This window comes from Athene noctua, chromosome 1, assembly GCF_965140245.1.
Source record: "Athene noctua chromosome 1, bAthNoc1.hap1.1, whole genome shotgun sequence".
NCBI classification, from domain to species: domain Eukaryota; kingdom Metazoa; phylum Chordata; class Aves; order Strigiformes; family Strigidae; genus Athene; species Athene noctua.
Window position 1 is genome coordinate 15,348,942 of NC_134037.1, and position 23,498 is coordinate 15,372,439.

At 37.3% G+C, this 23,498-nt stretch overlaps 1 protein-coding gene across 3 annotated transcripts in view; it reads left to right on the forward strand.

Annotated features, from left to right (window-relative positions):
- The window catches only part of NBAS (NBAS subunit of NRZ tethering complex), a 192,291-nt gene extending 179,366 nt beyond the window's left edge, over positions 1–12,925 (forward strand). For all 3 annotated transcript variants that reach the window (XM_074895621.1, XM_074895620.1, XM_074895622.1), the window contains 2 exons: positions 1,903–2,031; positions 12,153–12,925. In XM_074895621.1, the coding sequence (XP_074751722.1) occupies positions 1,903–2,031; positions 12,153–12,428 (405 nt within the window). In that variant the 3' untranslated portion in view covers positions 12,429–12,925. The remainder of the gene's footprint in view (positions 1–1,902; positions 2,032–12,152) is intronic.
- The last annotated feature ends 10,573 nt before the right edge of the window (positions 12,926–23,498 follow it).

Sequence of the window (23,498 nt, forward strand, 5' to 3'; positions counted from 1 at the left end):
TGCTTTAAAAATGTACAGTACCTAGTTACATTTTATAATTTGTTTAGTTTTCTTCCTTCCACACCCCGAAATATGATTTGGTGTTCTTTTCAAGAGACTTTTTATAATCATGTGTTATTTCTTATGACACTGCTTCTCCAGTTAGTTTTGAGAGGCTTTCAGACAGAAAAAGTTACCAAGCATGGTAAAATTGCTGGTTTGTTGAGGTATTTGTTGAGGTGTTGTTTGTATTTTATGACTCTCAGGATTTATTTTTCTGAATACAAATTCCATCTATTTTTGTGGATTTGGGGGGATACACATTTTCATTAAAAGGAGATATTTAGAGTGGATCTCTAACTTTGCATTCACTAAGTTTGCTGGAATGGCAAGTACACTGCTCAAAAGAAATACAGTAGAATATGAGATTATCAGAAGTTTAGTAAGATATGACTGATCAGACAAAGCTTAATATATTTATTTAATTTTCTTATTCCTTGATCCTGTATCGTATCGTTCACTGAAGACATCAACAATCAGTAGCAGTAGAGAATACAAGTTTAAGGGAACAAGTCTGAGTAAAAGAACAAGCCTTGCCTCAGTGAGTCAGAGCTTGGTGTGATAGGATATATCCTTCTAGGCAGTGTGTCTTGAAGATAGAAATTTAGAAAAGAGTGAGCAACGTGCAGCCACAGAGCTCCCTGTGCCAAGCAAGGCCAGGTGTCTCTCCAGTACATTTACAGTTGGAGCACTTAACATCTCTTCATCTGCAAATAATTTGTAGGCTTTTAGGTTCACAGCTACTAATACCCCACTGCTGAAAGTGTGGTTGCATTTTGGTCATCAAACTGTTATGCTTGTCATTAAACTGCGAAAGATGTAAAAAATACATGACTTGCATTCTCTCAGCTTAATATTTAGCTGATGAGCAATTGCTCTCTAAATGTTGGAGTGAAACACAGAGCACCTCAAAGAGTTGGTTACCATTTTCAAGGTGACTGTCATACAAATCCAGAGCGCTTAGTGTAAGTGGTCCTGGAATATGGGGCATCTCTGACGGCTCTCATTGGGCAATGATTGTGACAAATGACCCAAATTCTTGGAAATAACAAAAAAGGGAAAGGGAAGTTATAATTTGATTTATAACGTAATTTGTTAGTTGAAATACTTTTTGATTTATAAATGAAAAAGTCACTGCAGTGTTGAGGAAAAGAAACCGCATGTGTAGGATGTTTTATTTTTTGGTTTTAACTAAAAGCCAAGTTAAAGATTTGGAAATGCACAGTAGGTTTGTTGGGGAGTTTGTTTTGTTTTGGGTTTTTTTCTCTGTGCGCTTTCTTCTTGCAGAAGATTTATGATGCTAAATTTGTGCTATAGTATAAAAGATGAGAAATTAGGTGAATGAGGGAAAGTTAATTTTCTAAACTAATCAAGTATAAAAAAATTGTATAAAATTTGGAAAGATTTTGCAACGTAACTTTATGATGCTGAACTGTTATATACTGTTATTTCCTTTTTATTTTGTTCCATTTTTATGATTGCATAATTGAGTTACAGAAATGTCACAAGTGTCTGTTAAGTTTCTTCGTGTGCTTTGCAGTATTTCAGTAAGCACAAATATATTAGTCCCACAGAGAGCTGTGATTTCTCTGTTGTTCTTTCAGTAAAAGTCCTGGTTCTAATGGTGATTCAATACCAGCCTTGTCTTAATAAAACAAACATTTCACTTATAACCCTATATTCCACATTTTTCTAAATTCGTCCTTTCAAGTTTCCAAAGAGTTATTTCCAACAGGGAGTTCATTTGTTCTGGAAGTTTGGTTTTCATTTTGCACTTGACATAGAATTTTCATAAATTTCAGTGTGAATGATGATGTTAATATCTCTGGAGATCTCACCAAATTAGTTTACTTTTATTTTCAGTGTATAAAAGAATTATGTTTGCTGCTGCTTAACCAGTCCCTCCTGCTGCCATCCCTGAAACTGCTGGTGGAAAGCAAAGATCAAGATCTTCATGCTGTGGCATTGGAGCAGATAACAGCTGTTGCGAAGGTATGAGCAGTTGAATTAACCAGCTTTCAGAGTTTGAGGTAATAAATTAGCTCTTTTATCTTCATATGGTAAGCAGAGACTATTGAGACCTTTATCATTATTAAGATTTTCCACAGCTATTGTGTCCACAGTGAGCAGTAACACAGGGTTAGTAAAGATCTTTATATAGACTTAAGGTGCTTAAAACTCATAGCACTTTCTTTAAATTACCCAGTATGCTACTTCAAGTCAGTGTGGTGGAACAGAAACTGTTCTGTTATATAGAGTGTTACCTCTGTGTTTGTATTCTAGCACTTTGGGGTTTTTTTGAAGTGATAATAGTACATCAGATGAGTTTGCTTGTTTCTGACAAACTTGGCAGTCTGTTTATATACACATGGAGAGCTGCTACATCACTGGTTTTGTTGTAGAAAGGTTAAAATGCAAGTTGGTATGTTTGGGACTTTCATGCATTTCTAAGCAAGTTTATTATATCAAGCAGCAAAGTTTATGGAGAAGAAAACCTAAATACTGTCTTTTTTTTCTTCAGACAAGAACTGAAAGACATTACTGTATATTTTTCAATTGTTATATAAAGTTACATTACTTTTTTTTTTTCCCCCTGTGTATTTGCTTTTCAGTTAAGAAGAAACACCTGAAAAGATGAAAGCTCATCTTCTAGACAAAAGCATTATGTTATCTTTTATCTTTTTTTCTGAAAACTGAGATGGGTTTAAAACTTCTCGAGTCTTAATTGAACTGTGCTTGTAAAACCTGACTTTCTTGGATTTTATATTAGCTGTGATCTGTGATCTAGCATTCTGTCACAAAGGAAGAGGGAAGTATTCTCAGACCTTTATATGAAAGGGAATGGTTTTCCTATCTGGCTGAATTAACTGCATGAAATGTTTCCAGAATTGTAATATTGACAGAGGAAAAGCTTATCTCTAATATTTCCAAATTCTGCACTGCATCTTTGGGAGCTCTTGGTTGTCTATTACAGTATAAAATAATAATTGATGTTAAATTTCCTGTAGGCTACTTCAGAATAAGATGGCCCATACAGAAGCAGAAATGGAACTGTGTATATCTTTTTAAAATAAGCATCCTCAAAACACAAAAGCTTTAAAAAATGTGATTTGTAGGAGTTCAGATTGAAATTATAACTATTTTCTGAGATACACGAAGTAGGCAAACATTCCCCCATTTCTGCAGGAGCCTTCTAGGGCAGGCCCCCTGCTCTAGTTCTATTAATTGCCACAAATTTTTCAGATTCCTTGATGACAACAAACAGTGCATTCTCTGATCCCCTAGAAAAGATACTCTGTGTCCTGCTCTTCCCAGGATACTCCCTTAAGTCTCACCTCCTCACTTACTCCTGCTCATGTGCTGTGTCTTTCCTTCTTACACCACACATTCCATTCTGGAAGCTTTATTTTTTTTGCATCCATTGTATAGCTTGAGAAAGGATTTATCTCCTTTCTGGAACACAGCGGTGAAGTCCACTCAGAGAAGCAATAGATCTGGAAGCATATGTTCCATCTATCTAGATATTTTCCTTTAAAAGGACTTAGTTACCAAAATGGATGAAGCAACAGCTTTTTTTAACCGGTTCTCTATGATCATTTAAAATGGTAATAAGGAAGGTGGCAGGGCATATTATATGTAGTTCATATCTGTTTATATCAAAATTCCAATACCATAGTTAGCATCGTGTGTGAATTTGGAATATTTCTTAGTAGAGTTTGGCATTCTATGCAAAGAACCACATGTTTTTATTAAGATGTTCCTATTCCCTTTTCTTTATACAAATAGCAAATTTTCTGAATTTTTCCACAGAACATTATTTTATAAATATTAACCACCAAACAATAGTAGATTATCTTTAGTATATCGATAGTTTTCTTTTGCCATGTGCAATTTAAATTTTGTCTACAAAGCAAGGCTTTTTTTCTAACTGTTTTTAAACAAGATGATCTCATTGAAAAGCAAGCAGGGATCTGATCTATGCATTCACCTTCTCATCTATATGTTCTTGTTAACCTTTTAAAACTGACTTTTTTGTTAACAGATGAAAGCTGCTGTGTAAGTGACTAGCTCTGAAGCTTGCCAGCAGGAATTTGTGTCCAAGTACATTTTATTTAACTATTTTTAAAGCATAATGCGGTGCAGTAGCACTCTCTGAATGGTTACTAATTGTATTGCTCTTAACTGGCCTTTTCTTTCTAGTGTGCTATGGCTTTCAATTTTCTACACTCTAGGTTGATTACATTATATTGGAGTTTTAGGGCCCGAACCATATTGTTTTCTTACTAATATAAAGCACTTTGTACACTTGTGCATGCCTAAAATAATATTCTTTTTGGTCTTCTTATGCAGGAGGCAGCTTGATAAGCTGTTTCTAATTTTTCCTTCTAAATTCAGTATTAATTTGAGCACATGGCTCTGTAAGAGTGCTGGATAACGTAGAATTTTCAAAGCATTTAGCTTTGGTCTGATGTTTCATCTTAAGTCAATGAATTCATTACATTAGGCACAGAGCTTAACCTGTACCTTGAATGTGATATTCCACTGCCACTGTTAGAAAAGCAACTAGTACAGAAGTGTGCCATGCTAAATTTAAAAGATGTTCTTACAGTTTTTAGAAAATTATGTCTTACTCCTTGTTTTATATGCATCTCTTATGATCACATTAGTTGGTGTTGTACTAAAAGTGCATATATTGCTTAGCTCTATCAGTATTGTTTATTCAGTATAATTTTGTATGCATACTACTTGCTTTTTAAAAACAGTATTCGGACTATTAATGCTTTTTGCAGAGTTCTTAATGAATTTTTCATGGGAAGCCCATTTCTGCTTACATTAAACAGGAAAAGGACAAATAACATCTGGCAAAGGGAAATCATAGCTGTTGATTCCCTGACATAGTGCTAACGCAGCCCACAAACATGGCTGTGAGAAAAATACAGCACTTACTTGCTGATACGATGTATTAGTTAGCCATTTGTTGTATGCTACTGACAGCTTTATGGATGTTTACAGTTAAGGATGATGCTGAAGTGCTGATACTAGGAGTTGTATAGCTTTGCTTGGAATAAAACCACCAAGATTTTGTGTAAGCTTTTTTGAAATTGCAGACCTTTCTTTTTATTGTGTATCTTTTTATAAACTGCCACTTGTCTTTTTTGGATTACAGAAATAACTGTTCTTCCTCTCTGTTGTGTGGTGTGTGAATAATTTAAAAAATCATTTTACTTAAATAAGCTTATTACTGCCAGTAAGGTTTAGAGTTTGCCCTCAAGAGTCAGACTGTTTTTGAGAAGGGTTTCAGTGTTGTCTGTTCACTTGGTTATCTTTCAAAGATTATGACTGATTTTTATGCTTCTGCCAGAGAAAGTAAATATTCTATTACCTATTGGTAGTTATGCTGTTAAAACAGCTATCAAATGGGAGTTAATATAATCAGTGCAAATACTTCTTCAGTCAAGGCTTTAATAGAAGCTAGAAGTATAAAATATTTTTAGTTCATCTAAAATAACTCAGCTCTGTTTGCATACTATACTTTCAATGATGGGGTACTGAGACCACCTTTGCAACATGATTTATTAAAAAATGTAATACGAAAAACAATGAAGAATGCATGAAATAATGGAATTTTCAGTTTCTCCAGTGTCTTATGCCATTTATGGTTACTTACTTGATGTAGCTTACCTTTTAAAAGACATCTCATTAAATTATATGTAAGATAATTATGATTATGTTAAGGCTGTCTTTCTCTATTTTATTTTTCTAAGTTTTTTTTAATCTCTGTCAGTTTTTCCCCTTATGTATTTGTCCTATAGCTGTAGACTCCAATAAGGAATAAATTGAAAAGCATTTTTACCTTCAGTAGTAGTGGAGAGCTAATACTCTGGGAAATAGCAGGTTCAGTTCTTTTTTGCTGTTATGTCATCAGCAGCTCTTATCTTTCCATTAGTATTCATATTTCATAACACATGGATTTTATAATGCATAAGTTATGCATGAAATATAGCCTATTGCTAATACCAAAATCTCTAGACACCTGCACAAACAATATTGACAGGGAGTTGCCCAGACCCTGACTTGCCCCTTTAGTTAGGCAAAAGATACCACCTGTCCTAGTCTTGCTTATCTAAGATTCTTACTACTGTAGAATTTTTTTTTTTTTTTTTCCCCAGATACTCTGCATCATAGTAAGTGTAGCTACAATGTCCTTATAGGCTGTATTAGCAACCAAAAAAAAATACTGGATGCTGATATAAGATGTGGGTTTGAGCTTGGAGAGCAGATCCACAAAATTCTTGCATTCATGGTCACGTGAATTTTTGGAGACCTCAATGATTTATCAGTAAAGCCCTCTAGATGCCTCAAGTGCCTCTTCTGAGTACAGCAAAAGAGGTGCCACCTGTGGCAAAGCTGATTTTCACCCACCTATTTCACACACGGGCTTTTTTAAAACTTGCAGGCTCACTGTCTCTGCTTGCCCAGAGGATCTGCTGACCTTGGTAGAGGAGAGTGCCTCCAGCCTGAGCCTGTTTGCAGTTCATAACATCAGTGCGCTGATGGCAAAGCCCCAGGCAGGCATGCCTGACCCTTACTAATTATGCACTGGCATCGCTGAGTTCAGCGTAAAACACAAATTGCTATTCTGATTCAGAAATACAGTAGTACTGTAGGGGTGAATACAAGTTGCACTACTGCTTCTTGTTTGGATCGTTTGCCAAGGGCATTAGGGCAACAGTTTGAATCCCCCGCCCTCTCCAAGAGCAGCACTTGGTAGTCTGGGACACAGCTTCTCCCCATCCTGCTGAAGATGTGCAGAAAGAGCTCAGGACTCATGGTGACAGAGTACAAGTGGGTCCTCCCTCACTTTTGTACTTGTTGAGGGGAACCTTGCTGAGATGTGGTTTTCTGTCTGTAGATGCAGATCCATTTATAAATCCTGCATTAAAGAGAAATTTGATAAAATGCACAAGCCCTGTTTGAAGCAGAGTGCTGTGGCACTGCTTCAGTGGAAGTGAGTGCATCTGTTGCAGTTCTGTTTCTGTGTTCCCTTTCTAGATGAATATATATGTCTGTAACAGGGAAAGGTATTGATCATTGCAGTCTAAAGGAGTGAGCTAGTAATCAGAGATACCACTTGAATGCCTATGTCTTGAAAGCCAATACCTAAATAGGTATGTAAGTCAAGGAAAAAAGTCGGTTCCTCTTCTTAGCATAATTATCCCCATTAGTTCTTTTACTTGTACATGTGCACATTGTGTGTGGGCACCACACCAAATCTGCTTTCAAATCCTTCTGCAGGAGAGATGGATATGAAAAAGTAAAGCTGCTCACATTTAAGCCTTCCAGAAGTAACAGATTTTACACTAATGAAAAATTTAGCACTCTTAGCATGGAAGTCTAGATAGGCATAAACATTTTTCTCCATCATATATATACTCCGAGTTTGTCATTATTGTGGTTTATAGTTTATTCACACATTATGGAAAGTGGTTGTGTGTTAATTTGGGTAGAAGATACCTGCGCCTCTGAGACTTGCTTAAACTCCAGTCAGCTGCATCCCATATCACTGGAATAGTGTTTCTGGGATCAGCAGTAAACTTTGCTGGGAGCAGTGTTTATAGGCTTAGTTAGGATCTTGGGATAGCAAGAGCTCTGCATATGCAGCAGATCGGAAGTGACTCTAGTAAGATCCTACTTCTGCTGTCTGCCCAGAAGAAGCAGTTTTTTAACACTGGGATGGTAAGGGTGCTTTTTGGTAGCTGTGTTAATCAGGTTTTACTCTCTTGTTTACAAGTCTTATCAAAAGAGTGATTTTGAAAAAGAAAATGTAGTGCATTTAGAGAGTCTGTGTCTGCTGTAGGCTAATATTTGGTACGTACGCCAGAAATATATATATACTTATATACATCCAATCTGTGCTAGTTTAAACAACATTTTAAATATGATTGAAATCACTGGCAAACAAAAATAGCCATGAAGGTTGTTTTGAAATAGTATGTTTCAAAAGGTAAAATTCTGAGGATCAAAAGTCAATCTGGATCAGTATCCTGGCTCAAACGGATGGAAGAATTATAAGTCTAGTGAAGAGTTAAGAATAGGGCAAATGTATAGGCTCTTTTTCTGAGATTATGCTCTCCCAACTTCCAGTTACTTTCAGCTGTAAGTAACTGCCAGTGGTTTTCTTTCTCAATTTTGTCCAGTTTCTCCTTAAACTTGGGTGAGTTTAATGTCCTGCAGTATCATTTGCCAGAGTTCAACAGTGTAAAAAATAATCTTTTTTTTTTATTATTTACTCTGAATGTGATCCTACTGGATTCATTTGATGCGTCATAATTCTTTTTTTAATGAGAGAATGTGTTTAATCAAACCCTGTATAATTAATGATGTTGCTATCTGCAGTGTGACCCCCTAAGCTGCCTCTTTTAGACTGGGGAGTCCTAGTTTTGCTGAGTCACTTCTTGCACAGACACCACATTATACTCTCTATGGTGTATTTTTACTTTTAAAAATATGCCATGTGTGATTACCTTTTATATTGTTTCAGTATTTTTTTGCTTTAATGCTTGTTGTTCTGATTTAAAATGAATTTTAAATACATGTAGTCTTAAGGTGAATTTAAATTGATTTAATTTTAAATATCTGACAGTTTTATCTAAACCACTGCTTGGTGTATAAGCTATCTTAATTAAGGTTTTTGAATATACATTAATTCATTGACAGGTGTTGATAGGTGTTGATAAGGAATTTTGGTGTGTGCATTTGTTTTTATTTAAACTAATGACTGTGACTGTCTCTTCATATTCAACTGATATCAAGAGACGTTGACATGATCTGGAGTTGCAAAATGGTAAATAGTCGATCTAGCTTTCTAAGCTGCACTTTTTAATACAGATTTCTTATTAAACCCTGGTGTCTCTGAATTCTTCCTACACCTGTCAGACTCAGACTGGCCAAAGAGTTGCAGAATAGACAGTGGCCTGAGCTGCGTGAAATGTATTCCCAGGGTCTGGTTGCCATCTTGTGTCTCCATCCAGTTGCCTGGTGTAGACAGTTACATTACAAAGGTTTCCTCTTTCTGACCAGGTCTTCAGAGAGCCTTGACATCAGAAAATGGGAAATGTTAATCAATTTAAACCTACTGGACTATTTGAGCTTAAAGATGAGCTGTCAGACACAACCAAGACCCTTTTGTGTGCTTTTTTGTTATGTGTAAAGACGCAATGACTTCACTTATGCATGAGTACAGACAGGTTTCTCTGCACGCGGGCATGTTCATCTTCATAGTATAGCTCAGATGTTTAATGGTTTTATGCTAGAAAGCACCTTTTACTTTAAAACTTGTCTCTCTCCATTTGCAGGCTTTTGACACACAAAATCACACTAATCTACAGGACTTTTAATTAACTGAATAATAGCTAAAAAAATTAATTTAAATCAAACCTCCCATCTGCTATTAATCTCATTACTATAATTACTGTTTGCATTTTATGTTCATAAAATGAAACACTGAAGTCTTGTGTAAAGTTGCATCCTACATACAGGTCAAGAATAGAGCACCCAGAGCTCAGAGGTGGGGCAGCCTCCCTTTACAGAAGAGACAAGAACTGTTTGGATAATGCTTTAGTATGCTGTGTGGTATGCTACAAGATACCAACACTAGGAATTAACCTGTCTTCAACAGGAAAACATGTCACTAACATATGACAATTCAGGGGAATTATTAAATAATCGAAGACTTAAATATTGGGCACTCTAAAGACTGGACATCCCTACAGTTCTTAGAACTGTTTTGTGAAGTGGACCTAGAACTGCTATACATCGTTGCCTTGGCTTTCTAATTTATATCTGTGAAAATGTTTGAAGGAAATCAAGTTTACTTTTAAGATTTTAATGCAAGAAACCCCACAAATATCTAAATGAATTAATGGAAGAAGTAGCATGAGGGTGAAGCAGCAAACTCTCTTCCTGGTTAACATGATAAAGACATTCTGTTTTTCTGGAAAGCCTCTGAAGTTTCAGAGGAAGTGAAAATAATAGATTGAAAGTAATGATCTTCCGTTATTAATGGCAAAATGAAGGTGATAAAATGAGTTATAACAGCTTTTCATGCCACAGTAGTTTGTGTTTGGTCTTTTTAATTTTTAAATTATATTTTATAGAGTACCTTTTTTCCAAAATAGAACAACAAATTATTTTGTTTCTGTGGCTTATAACATACATGCTCTTCAGTCATCATGGTGACTTTTCGGCTCTTTCACAGAAGTGAAACTTAAAGTCATTAGTCTAAAACTAGTAAGTTTTAAGTAAAACAGTAAGGATCTTCTAAAAGAATTTGTTGATACTTCAAAGCAAGTTCTTTGTCCTGAAGGTAGTTGCAGATTTCTCATCCACTTCAATGCAAGGAGCTACATGGTGGTTCCTCATGAATGCTTTGTGTTCCTCTACACACAAATGTGATATTGATTACTCCACGATGCTGGGTCTTGGTATTCCATGCATTCAAGTGAAAATTGCATTCTTGTTCTGATTTATGCTTTGAGAACCCTGTTTCTTGTTTAACTACCTGTATAGGGAAACTGGAGAGAGTAGTCTCCCACAGTAGATGGTCCATGTTAAATGGTGGGCATGATCTATCACAGTATATGTGTCCGAGTAGGTAGGATTTCTTTTTACCAGTACATTTTCTGGACTAATGGATCATACTTCTGTTCAATCATTCTGGGAGAAAAAAAAAAAAAAAAAAAATCCACACCACAACTGGAAATTGACACTGTTAAATGTTATTAAGAAATGGGTATGGAAATTTCATGGGACAGAGAATTGGGTAATAAACAAGAAGTGCCTGTTGCAGTGTGCTCATGGTGACACTAGTGGGGCAAGGGGCGGATGCAGCCATTGCACATGAACACAAGTTCTGCACTGTTTTAGCTAGAACTAAACCAGAGAGACAAGAAAACTTTAAATGCTGTCCTGAAAAGAATCAAGATTAAAAGTTTTGTGATGCTGATTAAAAATTGCTTAATTTCAGCTATCAAGTGTCAGTGCCAAATCTCTCAGTATACAGTAGTCACATCCTGTGGTAGAACTTGAATTGGTCTTCAGGGGTACCAAATCACTGCATCTAAGGGTCTTTATTACTTGCTGGTACCCTGGTACCAACCATGTAAGGTAGTACATAATTTTTCTGGAAAATGAAACAGAGGTTAACCGGTCAGATCATTATTTTTTTTTAAACTGAGAGATTGTTTTGTAAATGTAGCATAGTTTCATTAGTTTATTTGTAACTTGATAGGATACAACTATTGAATACTATTGTCTACCCCTACTTTCACCCTTTTTTTTGGTTATATGTATTTGTGTTAGTGTACTTCTTGAAGGGGTAAGTCACCTGAGCTGATTGAAACAACACTGCATTTCAAGGAACCCAGGAAAGACATGTTAAAATTAACTGAAATAGAAATTAAAGTATTCTATAGTGTTATTTGTAAAGCTATAGACACGATTTTCAAGAGGCTGCTGTCATGTATCATTCTTCTGAGAGATCCAGGGTGTCTTGCAGAGGTAGCAGCTCTGTGCTTCAAATCTTTTAAAATGAGTTGTATTGTTTTGAAAATCTCTTCTTTGCTGTGAGTGCTAAAACTCTGGAAAATCTGAGTCTGCAAATGTTGCCTATCATATTAATATGAGGAATGTCACGTATTAATATAATGTGAGCAAAATTTAATATAATTATATTAAATATATATATTTAATGTACTCCTCAGGGTGTCATTCTTGATAAGGAGATAAATGATGCTGTCCATTCTGCAGTAGGGCTGAGAACCTGTGAAAAGTCTATAAAGCTGTTCATGTAATCCTAACCAGGTTGTTAAGCATCCTTATTCCTTAACTTCATGCAGGTCAAATATTAATATTAATGTGATAGAGACTGTTAAAGATGCACCTTTATATATTCTGACATATGCAAAGTGTGCATCCCTGTTGTTAGTCCATACGGAATACTCATCTTGCTTTCAAGGTCACGCTGTGCAGTTAGAACAGTCATGACATGTTCCAGTTGATGGATGTATCTGGTAATTAATTTTTAATTACTTTGGATTTTTCTTCCTTCATAGGTTGATGATTCCAATTGTGATGCTGAAATACTTTCCTTGCTCCTCAATGCCAAGTTAGTGGTGAAGTGTGTATCTACTGCCTTCTATCCTTGCCTTATTGACCACTTGCTGGCAAACCAGGGAGAAGGAGACTGGGATGTAGAGGAAATAGCAAAACAACTTAAAGAAGCAGGGTTCAATGCAGAGGCCGGGTCTCTCTTGATGTCTTATCGAGGGACTCATCCTGCACTCAGGACTTTTACTACTGCCCTCCAGGCTATTCAGCATTGGATCTAAAAATGTTGGATTTATGCATTTGTCTGTCTTTTTACTGGAGATCTTACATAAAAGGGAGAAATTGTTGTTCTAGTGAAGTAACAAAGTTAGTTATTACCTACATTTTGTAGAAAATACTAAGAGCACACACTTAGTGAATTCCCATATACTTCTAATTGTTTAAAAAAATTATTGGTGTGGACCATATCATTCTGTTATATGACTAGTAGAGCATTGAATCTGATAATCCTTTTCAGGTCAAACTGTTTAATGATTACACTCTGTGGCACATAAATGAAACATTAGTAAGCTGTCAGGTTATATACGATTTGTCTTAATTTCTGTAAGTAATTTACTCTTGTCGTAATGTAAAACTAATGTAAAAATATAAAGATATATGGAGAAAAAAAATCACAGTGAAGAGTGATTTCTGAGAATTTAAAAATCTTAATATTTGGTATTGTGCAATGTTGTTACCACAGCTTTTGTTTGCAATAAATAAAATATTTTGCATTTACTGTCGTCTCTTTTTTTCTTCCTTTTAGACACATAAATATTTTCTTTCTTCAGCCCCTTTTTCTGAAATTCATGTCTCTCCTTGGGAAGGGTTGAACTTTTCTGTGCTTGCAGACAGTTCTAGTCTTTGAGCTATTTTTCTCCACAATTTTGGAAGCCCCATCTGAAATCCTAAACATTTGTAGATACCTTTTGTGAATGCACTTTCAAAGGATTTTACTTCTATTTTCCCTGAGTTCTGAAAAATTGCATAGGTGTGTTTATTTCCATATGCCTTTCTGTCTTAAGGTAAAGTATTTCTGAGTGTTTTCAGAGTTTTTTTAATAAGGGGATTATCTATTACACTGCAGTACCAAGTTAATAAACAAGAGATTGATGTTTCCATGTGTTTATAGGAATTTGTTGTTAAAATTAATTTGTAAATCTTTTGCCTAATCTTGTGTTCAGATCTAATTTTGATGTAATAATATACAGAAACATTACACACAATAAGATCCATAGGATAATAGCAGTTGTAAGCAATCTCTAGAGGTAATATAATCTAACCTCCTCCTCCAGGTTGCTCAGGACTGCATTCAGTTGGGTCTTGAAAACCTCCAAGGATGAATGTCCCACTGCTTGGTCATTCCCATGTTGAAAAGCTTTTTATGTTTACCCTCTTGTTTGAACCTCTTATTTCAGCTTCTGTCATTTGTCTCTCATCCTCCCACCATGCATGCTGTGAACAGCCTGGCTCCATCATCTTGATAACTTTCTTGTAGGTATTGGGTCCCCCACAGCCTTTCCTCCTCAGAGCAAACACAACCCAAAAGAACACAAAAGCCATTGTAGTGCAGTGATTGCAGTTCAGCAGCTGCATCATCAACAGCTGATTTAGCTGACTGTACCATGTCTACAGTACAGGTGCTGGCAGTGAATCCATTAACACTGGTAACGGTCAAAATCTGGCAATAGAAGAGCGATCCAGTTCAAGTGCAGTTGCTCTGTGTTTCAGTAATAACACTCTTACTGAGCTTTCTGCTCTTTGGGATAGCCAGCCCCTTCAGTATGCAATATAGTAACAGGCTGACTATTACTGAGACAATAGTTTACAAAATCTTCCTTTTTCCTAAGTGTCAACCTAAATCATAAAGAAGGAAGAAGAGTGAATTAAAAGCTTGAAATAGCAATTCCATTACAAATTTGTGTTAGTGAATTATTTCCTAGGCTTCAGGATTTTAAATGGGTGATGACATTTGTGGAAACAAAACTGACTCATTAGCATCATCTTTGACTTGGGATCTGCTTTGTTTTAACAGCTTTTAGTGACTGTTCAAAATAGTTCAGATGTTAGCCTTAGTTCCCACCTTATATAGGATTCTTAAGATTTTTAATAATGCTTTAATTCTTCAGGTTGTTAACTTATTTTTTGTACTTGTTGGTCCCAGATGTCCTTTACGGAAGGTTCTCTCATGCATGTATCTGACATACATACTAAATTCAAATTTATATCATTCAGCTCTATTGCCTTATTTCTGTTCTCTTATGTTAGCAGTCCCAAGAGCCCCAGACTAGTAAGATAATGTATATTGCAGAGAAAAAGGAAAAATTAAAAACCAGAAATGTAACTGGAAATCAGTAGATGCAGGCAAAACCAGAAGGCATACCCCCAGCAAGAAAAGCTTGGATTATTCTGTAGAAGATACTTCTGTACTGTACAATGGATCATTTTGGTCAGTTGCATGTTTTGTTCTCATGTTAGTAAATTCAGTGCTAGATTTTCTGACTATTCTCATTCAGGATCATGGAAAGTTTGTGTTTAGCGTCACTTTAGAGCTGAGCTGCAGATAGAGCTCTAATAAGTGTTAGTGATCTTTTGTCCATTTTCTGTTTTGCTGGCTTTACAAATCCATGATAAATATTTTCCCTGTAGCCAGGACTACTCCTGATTTATTCTGTGCTCAAAACTTCCATCTATAAGAAACATTTTTAGTATATACATTCAAAATTATCAGCCTATGTTAGTGTGCGTTGCAAATAAAGTAAAATTTAAGGGAAAAAGAAGAGGCATATAACAAGAATATTTGTATCCCACTGCCAGCCTTTTAGTATCTTCTGTACGCAGAATAGCATTTGAAGGTCTGAAAGTGACCAAGATACACTAGCAAATGCTTTTGCATTGGTTTTGGATTTGTGTTGCTTGTTTGTTTGTTTGTTCTTAAAAAGATTAAGAAACCTTGTTATTATCAATAGTACTTAATAAGATGCTGAACAGTTTGGTTTTGTCTGTTTGATTTGCAGGTTGGATCTGTTCAGAATACAGCATGAGCAGACTTTTTTTTACCGAAAACAAGTCCATGCTCTGAAGATGCTTGTGCTCCCAAAAGCAGGTGAATAAAGAGTTCAGTTGTGTCTCCAGAAGCAATGCTTCCTAGGGCAATCAGTCCTCTTTTCTGCTGAGAAACACTGATAGTGTTGCATCTTTGAGGAGCTTTTTGCTGCGTGATAGATGCAGCAAAGCAGCAGAATATATCACCTTTCTTTTGGATGAGTAGAACCAGAGATTAGGGAAGCAAGATCATAATTCACAATTTCTTTCTCTGGTGGAAATCATAAGCAGAGACTCTACGTCATTGTAACAGATGCAGAGTACGTACTTACTTTTGTATTGATAAACAAAACAGTGCAATTCAATGAGTGGCGTGGCTACATGTGATTTGGTTATTTTCCTTGTATGATGATTCTTTTTGTGATTTATTGTTTTTTGACATTCTGCATCATGGAAAGATGCTTTGCGTGGATGGCCATAGAATATGGGTATTTTCATCATAGAGGTAAGAACTACTTGAAAAAACACAATGATTTTTCAAGTTTGTTTTAGTTACCTCTACTTCTCTCCAAACCCAGCAAACTAGGCAAGTATTCTGTGCAAGGTCAGATTTCAAAAACAGTACACAGACAGTAACTGTGCCTCTGTTACCCACAAAATGAGATGCTAGATGAAACCTTGGGCCGTTTGCTGCTGAGAGCAATAGTGGGTTACCACCCAGCCAGCTCTTCTCCCAGACTGTGTTGCTCCTGCAGAAGCATAGGATGACGACAAACCGCATAGGAACTGAAGATTTTACATGCATTTATCTGTCAACAGGTGAGTACCGAACAAGAGGCTCTAGCTGGAGACCAAATCAAGGGCAGGGCAACATCGAAACAGTGACAGCAATTGGAGTGAAAAAGGGAGCTAAGGCAAGAATTTTGCTAGGGTTATATTTCACTGCAAAACACACAGCATGTAGCATCTAACACCTTGCTGGTTTATCGTACTGATTGATGATAGACTGAGAGATTCTGAAGGAAGGGAATGAACACAAAACTAGATGTGTTCCACCTTCAAAAGTGATTTATTATTGTAGCATTGGCCATCATGTCTGCCACGTTTCCTATTTAAAAACTTCCTGGTTTCTAAATTCTAGCACTTTTAAAAGAGGTACACATTTTCAGTAAAGCCCTGAGACTTGTCTCATTTCCAAGGTTATATGACTCGATCTGTATGCCCAACTTGTCATAAACTTGTCTATCAGTAGAGCCACCTCCATTATTTATATGTTTTCATGTTTCATTTGTTTCAAAGGATGTACCTACTTCTTGTATCAGAATAAACAAATCACTGTCCACCTTCTGTTTTTATGGACTTCTAATATACTCAGTCTTGTTTCTTTTCCAACCTGTTGAGTCCTAGTGTACTTATTTTTCTATATCCTTTGGTCCCCCTCTTTATGTATCTCTATATTTTTCACTATATTTTTTGAGACATGAAAGGGAGGAGCAGAGTCATGCCTTGCATCAAATGTTGCAGACATACCAAAGGCTCCTCTAGTGGCATAAAAATGTTTTCCAGTTTGTTGATTACTGAGCACTTGAGATAGTGTCTGGTAGGATTGTTTGGTTTGACTCAGCTCTCTTTCCACATTGGTAGCAGTCATCTGAGATTACATTACTTTATATGGGATTTTAAAGATTATTTTTCTCATGTACATTTTCTAGTTACACATTGAAGTCCATTTACCAGTTGATCACCCAGACAGTATGTTTCATGAAGACTTTCAACAGTTTTCCATCCATCCCTCATTCAAAGACATCTTCAACAGCACTCTTTGACACCTTTTCTATTGGTCCCCTTTTGTAGGCACAGAAAATAGTAAACTTGAGTCTCTCTAGCAACTGCATGCACTTCAAAACAGCTAGCTCACTTTGCTGAATATGAGTCATAAGGGTAGGTACAGGTCCTATGGATGGTAAGAAACTGGATTTTTCGTTTAGCTTGGTTATATCATCTGCTGACATGGTTCTGACAAGAGCTCAGTGCCTTAAACTTCTGTGTGTTGTCCTCAGTGACGCTCTGTTGCACTAGGTGGAGATGGAGTACTGAGTTTCCAGAGTGAATGAGCATCCCATCATAGAGCAGGAAGACTTTAGCAACACAAGGGCAGAGCCTTATCTTTCCTTAGTGCTTAGGAGAGGGTTTTTTTAACTACAACCAGTATTTTTGGTAGGTAATTATAAGCTAAGACTTTATAGAAAAAAAAAAAAAAATCCTTTCTAAACCTCTCTGACTACCATGACATTCAGAAACACAGAAATCTTATTTACTTTTATTTCTTCTTATAGTGATAAATTCCATCTGTCATTTTTCTTCACTTGCTTTGGGGTTGGCTAACAAAGGGGATGGCTTGGTGCTCATGCTAATGACTGTGCTGTTTGAACAAAGCAAGGTATTTTATCATGTTGACTGAACCTTCATAGGATACAGTAAGCTGTGCAAACAGGAGATAAAGTCTGAGGTTACATCCAGCTCACTCATAGCTAGATCTGACAACCTGGACAGCATTTCTACCTAAAAAGAAAGACTGTGCTTTCTGAAGCTGCATCGGAGTGGATGGCAGAGACTGCAACAGCTTCCCTATTGCGCAGCTGTATCATTTCCAAACCCCAGCTTCCTCTATTGCTTATCAATACCAGGTACATGGTAGTTAGTGGAAATTTTTTTATACATGTAGCAGATCGACCCTGGCTGGATGCCGGGTGCCCACCAAAGCCACTCTATCACTCCCTTCCTCAGCTAGACAGGGGAGAAAAAATACAACAAAAGGCCCATGGTAAGTACAGGGAGAGATCATTCACCGATTACAGTCATGGGCAAAACAGACTTGACTTGGGGAAAAAAGTTAATTTATTACCGATCAACTCGAATTAGGATAATAAGACATAAGACCAAACCTTAAAACACTTTCTGCCCAACCCTCCCTTCTTCCCAGGTTCAGATTTACTCCCGACTTTCTCTATGTCCTCCCACCCTGAGCTGCACAGGGGGATGGGGAATGGGGGTTGTGGTCAGTTCATCACACGTTGTCTCTGCTGCTCCTTCCTCCTCAGGGGAGGACTCCTCACACACTTCCCCTGCTCCAGTGTGGGGTCCCTCCCACAGGAGACAGTCCTCCATGACCTTCTCTAATGTGGGTCCTTCCCACAAGCGGCAGTTCCTCACAAACTGCCCCAGCGCGGGTCCCCCACGGGGTCACAAGTCCTGCCAGCAAACCTGCTCCAGCGGGGGCTCCTCTCTCCATGGGGCCACAGGTCCTGCCAGGAGCCTGCCCCAGCTCAGGCTTTCTGCAGGGTCACAGCCTCCTTTGGGCATCCGCCCGCTCCGGCGTGGGGTCCCCCACGGGCTGCAGGTGTGTGTCTGCCCCACCGTGCCCCTCCCTGGGCGCAGGGCACAGCTGCCTCCCCATGGGCTGCCCCACGGGTGTGGGGGAATCTCTGCTCCGGGCCTGGAGCACCTCCTGCCCCTCCTTCTGCACTGGCCTGGGTGTCTGCACAGTTGTTTCTGACATACTCTCACTCCTCCATCTGACTGCAGTTGCACAGGTGTTCTCCCCCTTCTTAAATATGTTATCTCAGAGGTATTGCTGATGGGCTCAGCCTTGGCCAGTGGTGGGTCCATCTTGGAGCCAGCTGGACTTGGCTCTCTCAGACATGGGGGAGCTTCTGGCAGCTTCTCACAGAAGCCACTCCTGTAGCCCCCCTGATACCAAGACAATGTATAATCAAACCCAATACAAAGTATAATCAATTTATATGTGGTTTTTATTGAAAGCAGCTGTAGAAGCTGAAAACCCTGGTCAGCATGCCTAACTGGCAAAGCTGAGTATTAAACCAAGCTCATTCTTCTGATGATATGAAATGCTAAAATGTTTCCTGATAGCAGTTGGTGCAAGTCAGCCTCTTTCATCAAGGCACAAAGGTAATAAAATACTAGACCTGGTGCACTACTTATAAGGAAAAAGAGGGAAACAATTAGTTAATCTCTGAGGGACTTAATGGTGAAAGTCAGTGTATATAAACTTTAACATAAAAAATGTGTTTACCGTTAAAACTGAATTGTCTGCTTAATGTGTATTCCTCTCCCTCTGAAATCAGCCTTTTCTGCCAAGCTGTGCTGACACCCTGTCTCTGAATGTCCTCTTAGTCTACCCTGCTAGGCTGCCTTGCTTGCAGGGCATGGTAACAGGGAAACCAGCTTCACACAGAGCTCTGATTTATAGTCCAATGTCCTTTGCAACCCAGATATAAAAAAATGCATGACAGCCTTTTTCTGTGAGAATCTTTATTTACATAATGTGCATGTAAATTATTTATTCTAATGAGCAAAACAGATGTATGCTGTTTAAAAATAAAAAGGTAATGCTTGAAAACAAATAAGCAGAAGGAATTTAGTCTAAATGGGAGAACAATACCGAACACAAACTGCGAATGAAAGCGATGGGGGGTCATCATAATTAATCTGGTAGTACTGTCTGCACTGGTTCTGGCTATAGAGGAAAAAAGACGCAACAGTCTCAGAATGCAACTTTCAAAAAATTTATATATATGAAATACATATAGACTGTATCCTGTATAATTTTGAAAAGGGAATGGTAGTGCAATTTAAAGTCTGGGTCCTTTTGTGACATCTTCCATTCATTTAAGTTCTTAATGAATATTTGTCATAGTGCTGTTTTAAATGTTGCTTCTGGTAAAGACATGGCAGAGAAAAGTGGGGCAAAAAACAGCCTAGGCCATTTTGGACTTTAGAGCTATAAATGCTACAGCTGTTCAGGAGCAAAAATGCACCTAAGATGTGATTTTTTTGATTTTTAAATTTTTCGATCATTGCCACTTTCTTAAAATGTTCAAAATTAAAATTACTGGAAATATGTGAATGAAAACCCAAAATTTATTGTGAGATATGGCTTCCCATATGAGGTAAGGTCCAGTTTGAGGTGGTTCAAGATTCAAAATATTTAAAGATAAGTTTTAGGTTGTTGTTAGCTTCATATCCAAGTATAATCTGTATCTCTTCAATGGCTTGATAGATCTCCAGAAGAAGGGAACTCCTAGGTAAATATTTAAGTGGTGTGGTTAGGTTATTTTCTTGCTCATAATGATGGAAAAACAACTAAACAGCTCAGACTAACTGAGGTTTTCTAAAACATTTTAATTAACACATACAGTTCAGGAGTTTGAGGGTCTTGGTCTGGAGAGGAATGAAAGTAGTATATCTTGATATAGACATGAGTAATGAACAAAGGTAAATGAATGAAGGGAACTACGAGCCACCATTCGTAATTAAAGCTGTAAGTTTTTTAATTAGCTGTTGATACCTTCAGATCATTTTGCTTTTAGAGTGCAGTATTTATTATGGTGGTGGTCCCTGGAGGCCCTAGTAAAGACTCATACTGTGAAAGCACTGAACCTGTATGCAACAGAATATTTATATTATGTGTCAAAGATGATTGCCTAGAGAAAAGCAGTGAAGGCATCGTGATAACATGATCTTTGCATGGATTCTGCTCAACAACATCTTGGTCTTACCGATATGAACCTAACCAAGGTGAAGATGTCTTTTTAATTTTGTTCACCACACTGGGTTTGTTTCTTTCACCATCTTTAACTAATGTTTCTTAGCTCAAACAAAAGGTTGGTCTTATGTGCCAGCTAGCAGGGAAAAATACTACAGGCTAGGAAGGACGCACTGCCTCTGGTTAAGTGTCAGTGCTCTGTTTATGCCCTGGATTTGGGCAATATGACTTTCTTTCAAAGAAAATGAAGGAAAAAATCTTTAAGATAAAAAATCTTTAAGAGCCATCTCTATTTAGGAATGAACAGGAATTTATTTCAGAACTTCTTAGTAACTTTTCAAGAGGGGATGTGGAAAATAGGGTATTTCTTCACATTTCAGTAAATGTCAAGCAATATTTAGGAGTGAAAACAGAGGAAGAGACTTGGTTTTGACTCATTAGTTTGCAGAAGTCATTGTAAAGCCATCAGTTCTTTCTGAAACCAGAAATAATTTTTTCTTATCATTTCATAATCATAATTATGTATAACATTGGCAGTATTGAAAAAAGAAAGGGTAAAGGAAAAATAACTTTTGCACTTAGCACTTTACTAGCTGCAGGAGCTTTTCAACACATTTACATCTAATTTCATGAAATGCCAATAAAATACTTTTCAGTTGCCCACATGAGGCCTCTAAAAATAGTTGGTATTTTTGATAACTTCTCTGTACTGCAAGATCCTGCTTTAAATGTAGTGAGTTATTACTGACTTAAAAAGTTGTTTTTTCCAGCCTGTAAGCTGAAAAGTCAGAGAAGTAAGGGAAGAGAGCACAGGTGGTACTTATGCCAACATCTTAGTTTTGGCTTTATTGTAGATTAACACACCTAAATTCTGAAAGATGTATATACACAGAAAAGGACAAGTAGCTGCAGCTCAGCCTGTTTAATTTCAGACCTGAAATGCAGAGAGAACCTTCTAAAGAGTTTCCTAGTTTTCTCAGATGCTCACTGATCTCAGTGTACCCATATTGGAAAAAGCTCAAAGTCCTTACAATTATCAACAGTGGAACAATGCAGGGAGCAAAATCACTTCTCTGTTAAATATCCTGCTATTGCTGTGACCAAAGACACTGGCAATGTTCTGCATCTTGTTTGTTTTTCATGGCATTTTGTGGCATTTGAGATTTTTAGCAAGGATTTAATGCTTTTCTGTGTTGTTGGGAGAGGCCTCTGACAGCAGAGAGTACATTATTTTCCCTGGCTTGCAATAACAGTCCAATCTTTTGTCCTATGGATGTAATCTGTCTAAGAGAAAACCAATTGGTACCAACAACTAACTTATTTGGGAAGATCTCCTTTCATTATTATGTTACTAAGCTGCTAGTTTCAGTTTTTGGTTTTAATCACTTATCAATAATTCAGGATTAAATCTTCAGGTGAACAGAAATCATTAAACTGGATCTTGTAATCCTAAAACACCTCTACACTCTACAGATTTTCAGATCTACAAAGGCTTAACCAGAGGAACATCCATAGACAAAGCAGCATCATAAGTGCGGGGGGAAGTGTGGTATAATTCCTGGCATCCCTAGGATAAGTTTGAATAACACAACCTTCAGTGTTTACAGAGCTGCCACTGAAGATTATGGAGAAGCATCATAGAAGCGTGTGGGAGGTGGTGGTTGACAGCCAGCATTTCAAAGCCTTACTTTACTGATGAGATTGTCTTAACCCAAGGCCTGAGCTCTCCCCTCTATTAAAGACTAGTATTTAGTATTGCTGTGGAAAATAACATTTTGGGGGTGTTTGATGTCAAGAATGTTAGCTTTCAGTTCTTGGAGCTGTCAGCTTTTCCAGCTCCTAAGATCTGAAAATCAGTTTGCATTGCTTAATACATTTGTAACTTTGAGACATTGACCTTATGGGATGAAATTTCCCTTACCTGTTCTTTGCAGTTACTGGTTTGCATAGTGAACTATGAAAAATAAACTGTGGGGCAGATGGAGGACTTTGTCGTTGCTTGTGACTCTTGCAGTATGCGAATATTTTTCCTTATTGGCCTGGAGAATTATAGCAGTTGTTGCTACTCTTGCAGTCCCAGTGATGTGCAGCTTTTGACATTGCCAAAAATTAAACAATCTGAAATGAGCCAAGGTCTTTGTATCAAAACTCTGGCTCTAAGTTTATTAACATATTTTTGGTAGTTGCCTTTTGAAATCCTTTTAGGAGTGACCTAATCCTACAGTCTAGTCTATCTCTAAGATTGACCGAACCAACAAAGATTTGAATTGTGTTCTTTCTTTGTAGTGACTCTGTAGGACACCTTATTGACACTACTTTTGCTAAGACTACACTTTATGTATTCAGCTTCCTATATGTAGAGTTTATGAATGAAAAGAAGGTGGTTGTCCGGAGACTTTATTGCCTGGTCAGTCTGTACCCACTAGGAAATGTACCCTCAGCCAGATCATGGGTGCTTTCCCCAGAGATGTGCCAGATGAAAGAGCAGGCCTTTTGGCTCATCTTTTTACTTCTTATTAAGAAGTCAGAGGACAAAGTGGAGAGAAGATGGATTAGAGAGGTAAATTATTGTCATGTAAGCATTACATTTAACTTCTGAGTGGTCGTGTGGTTACCTCATTTATGGGTGCCTATCCCAGTTCTCCTCTTTAGCATCAGTGTAAACCATCTGAGGGCTTCAAACATTATGGGCCTGAAAGAA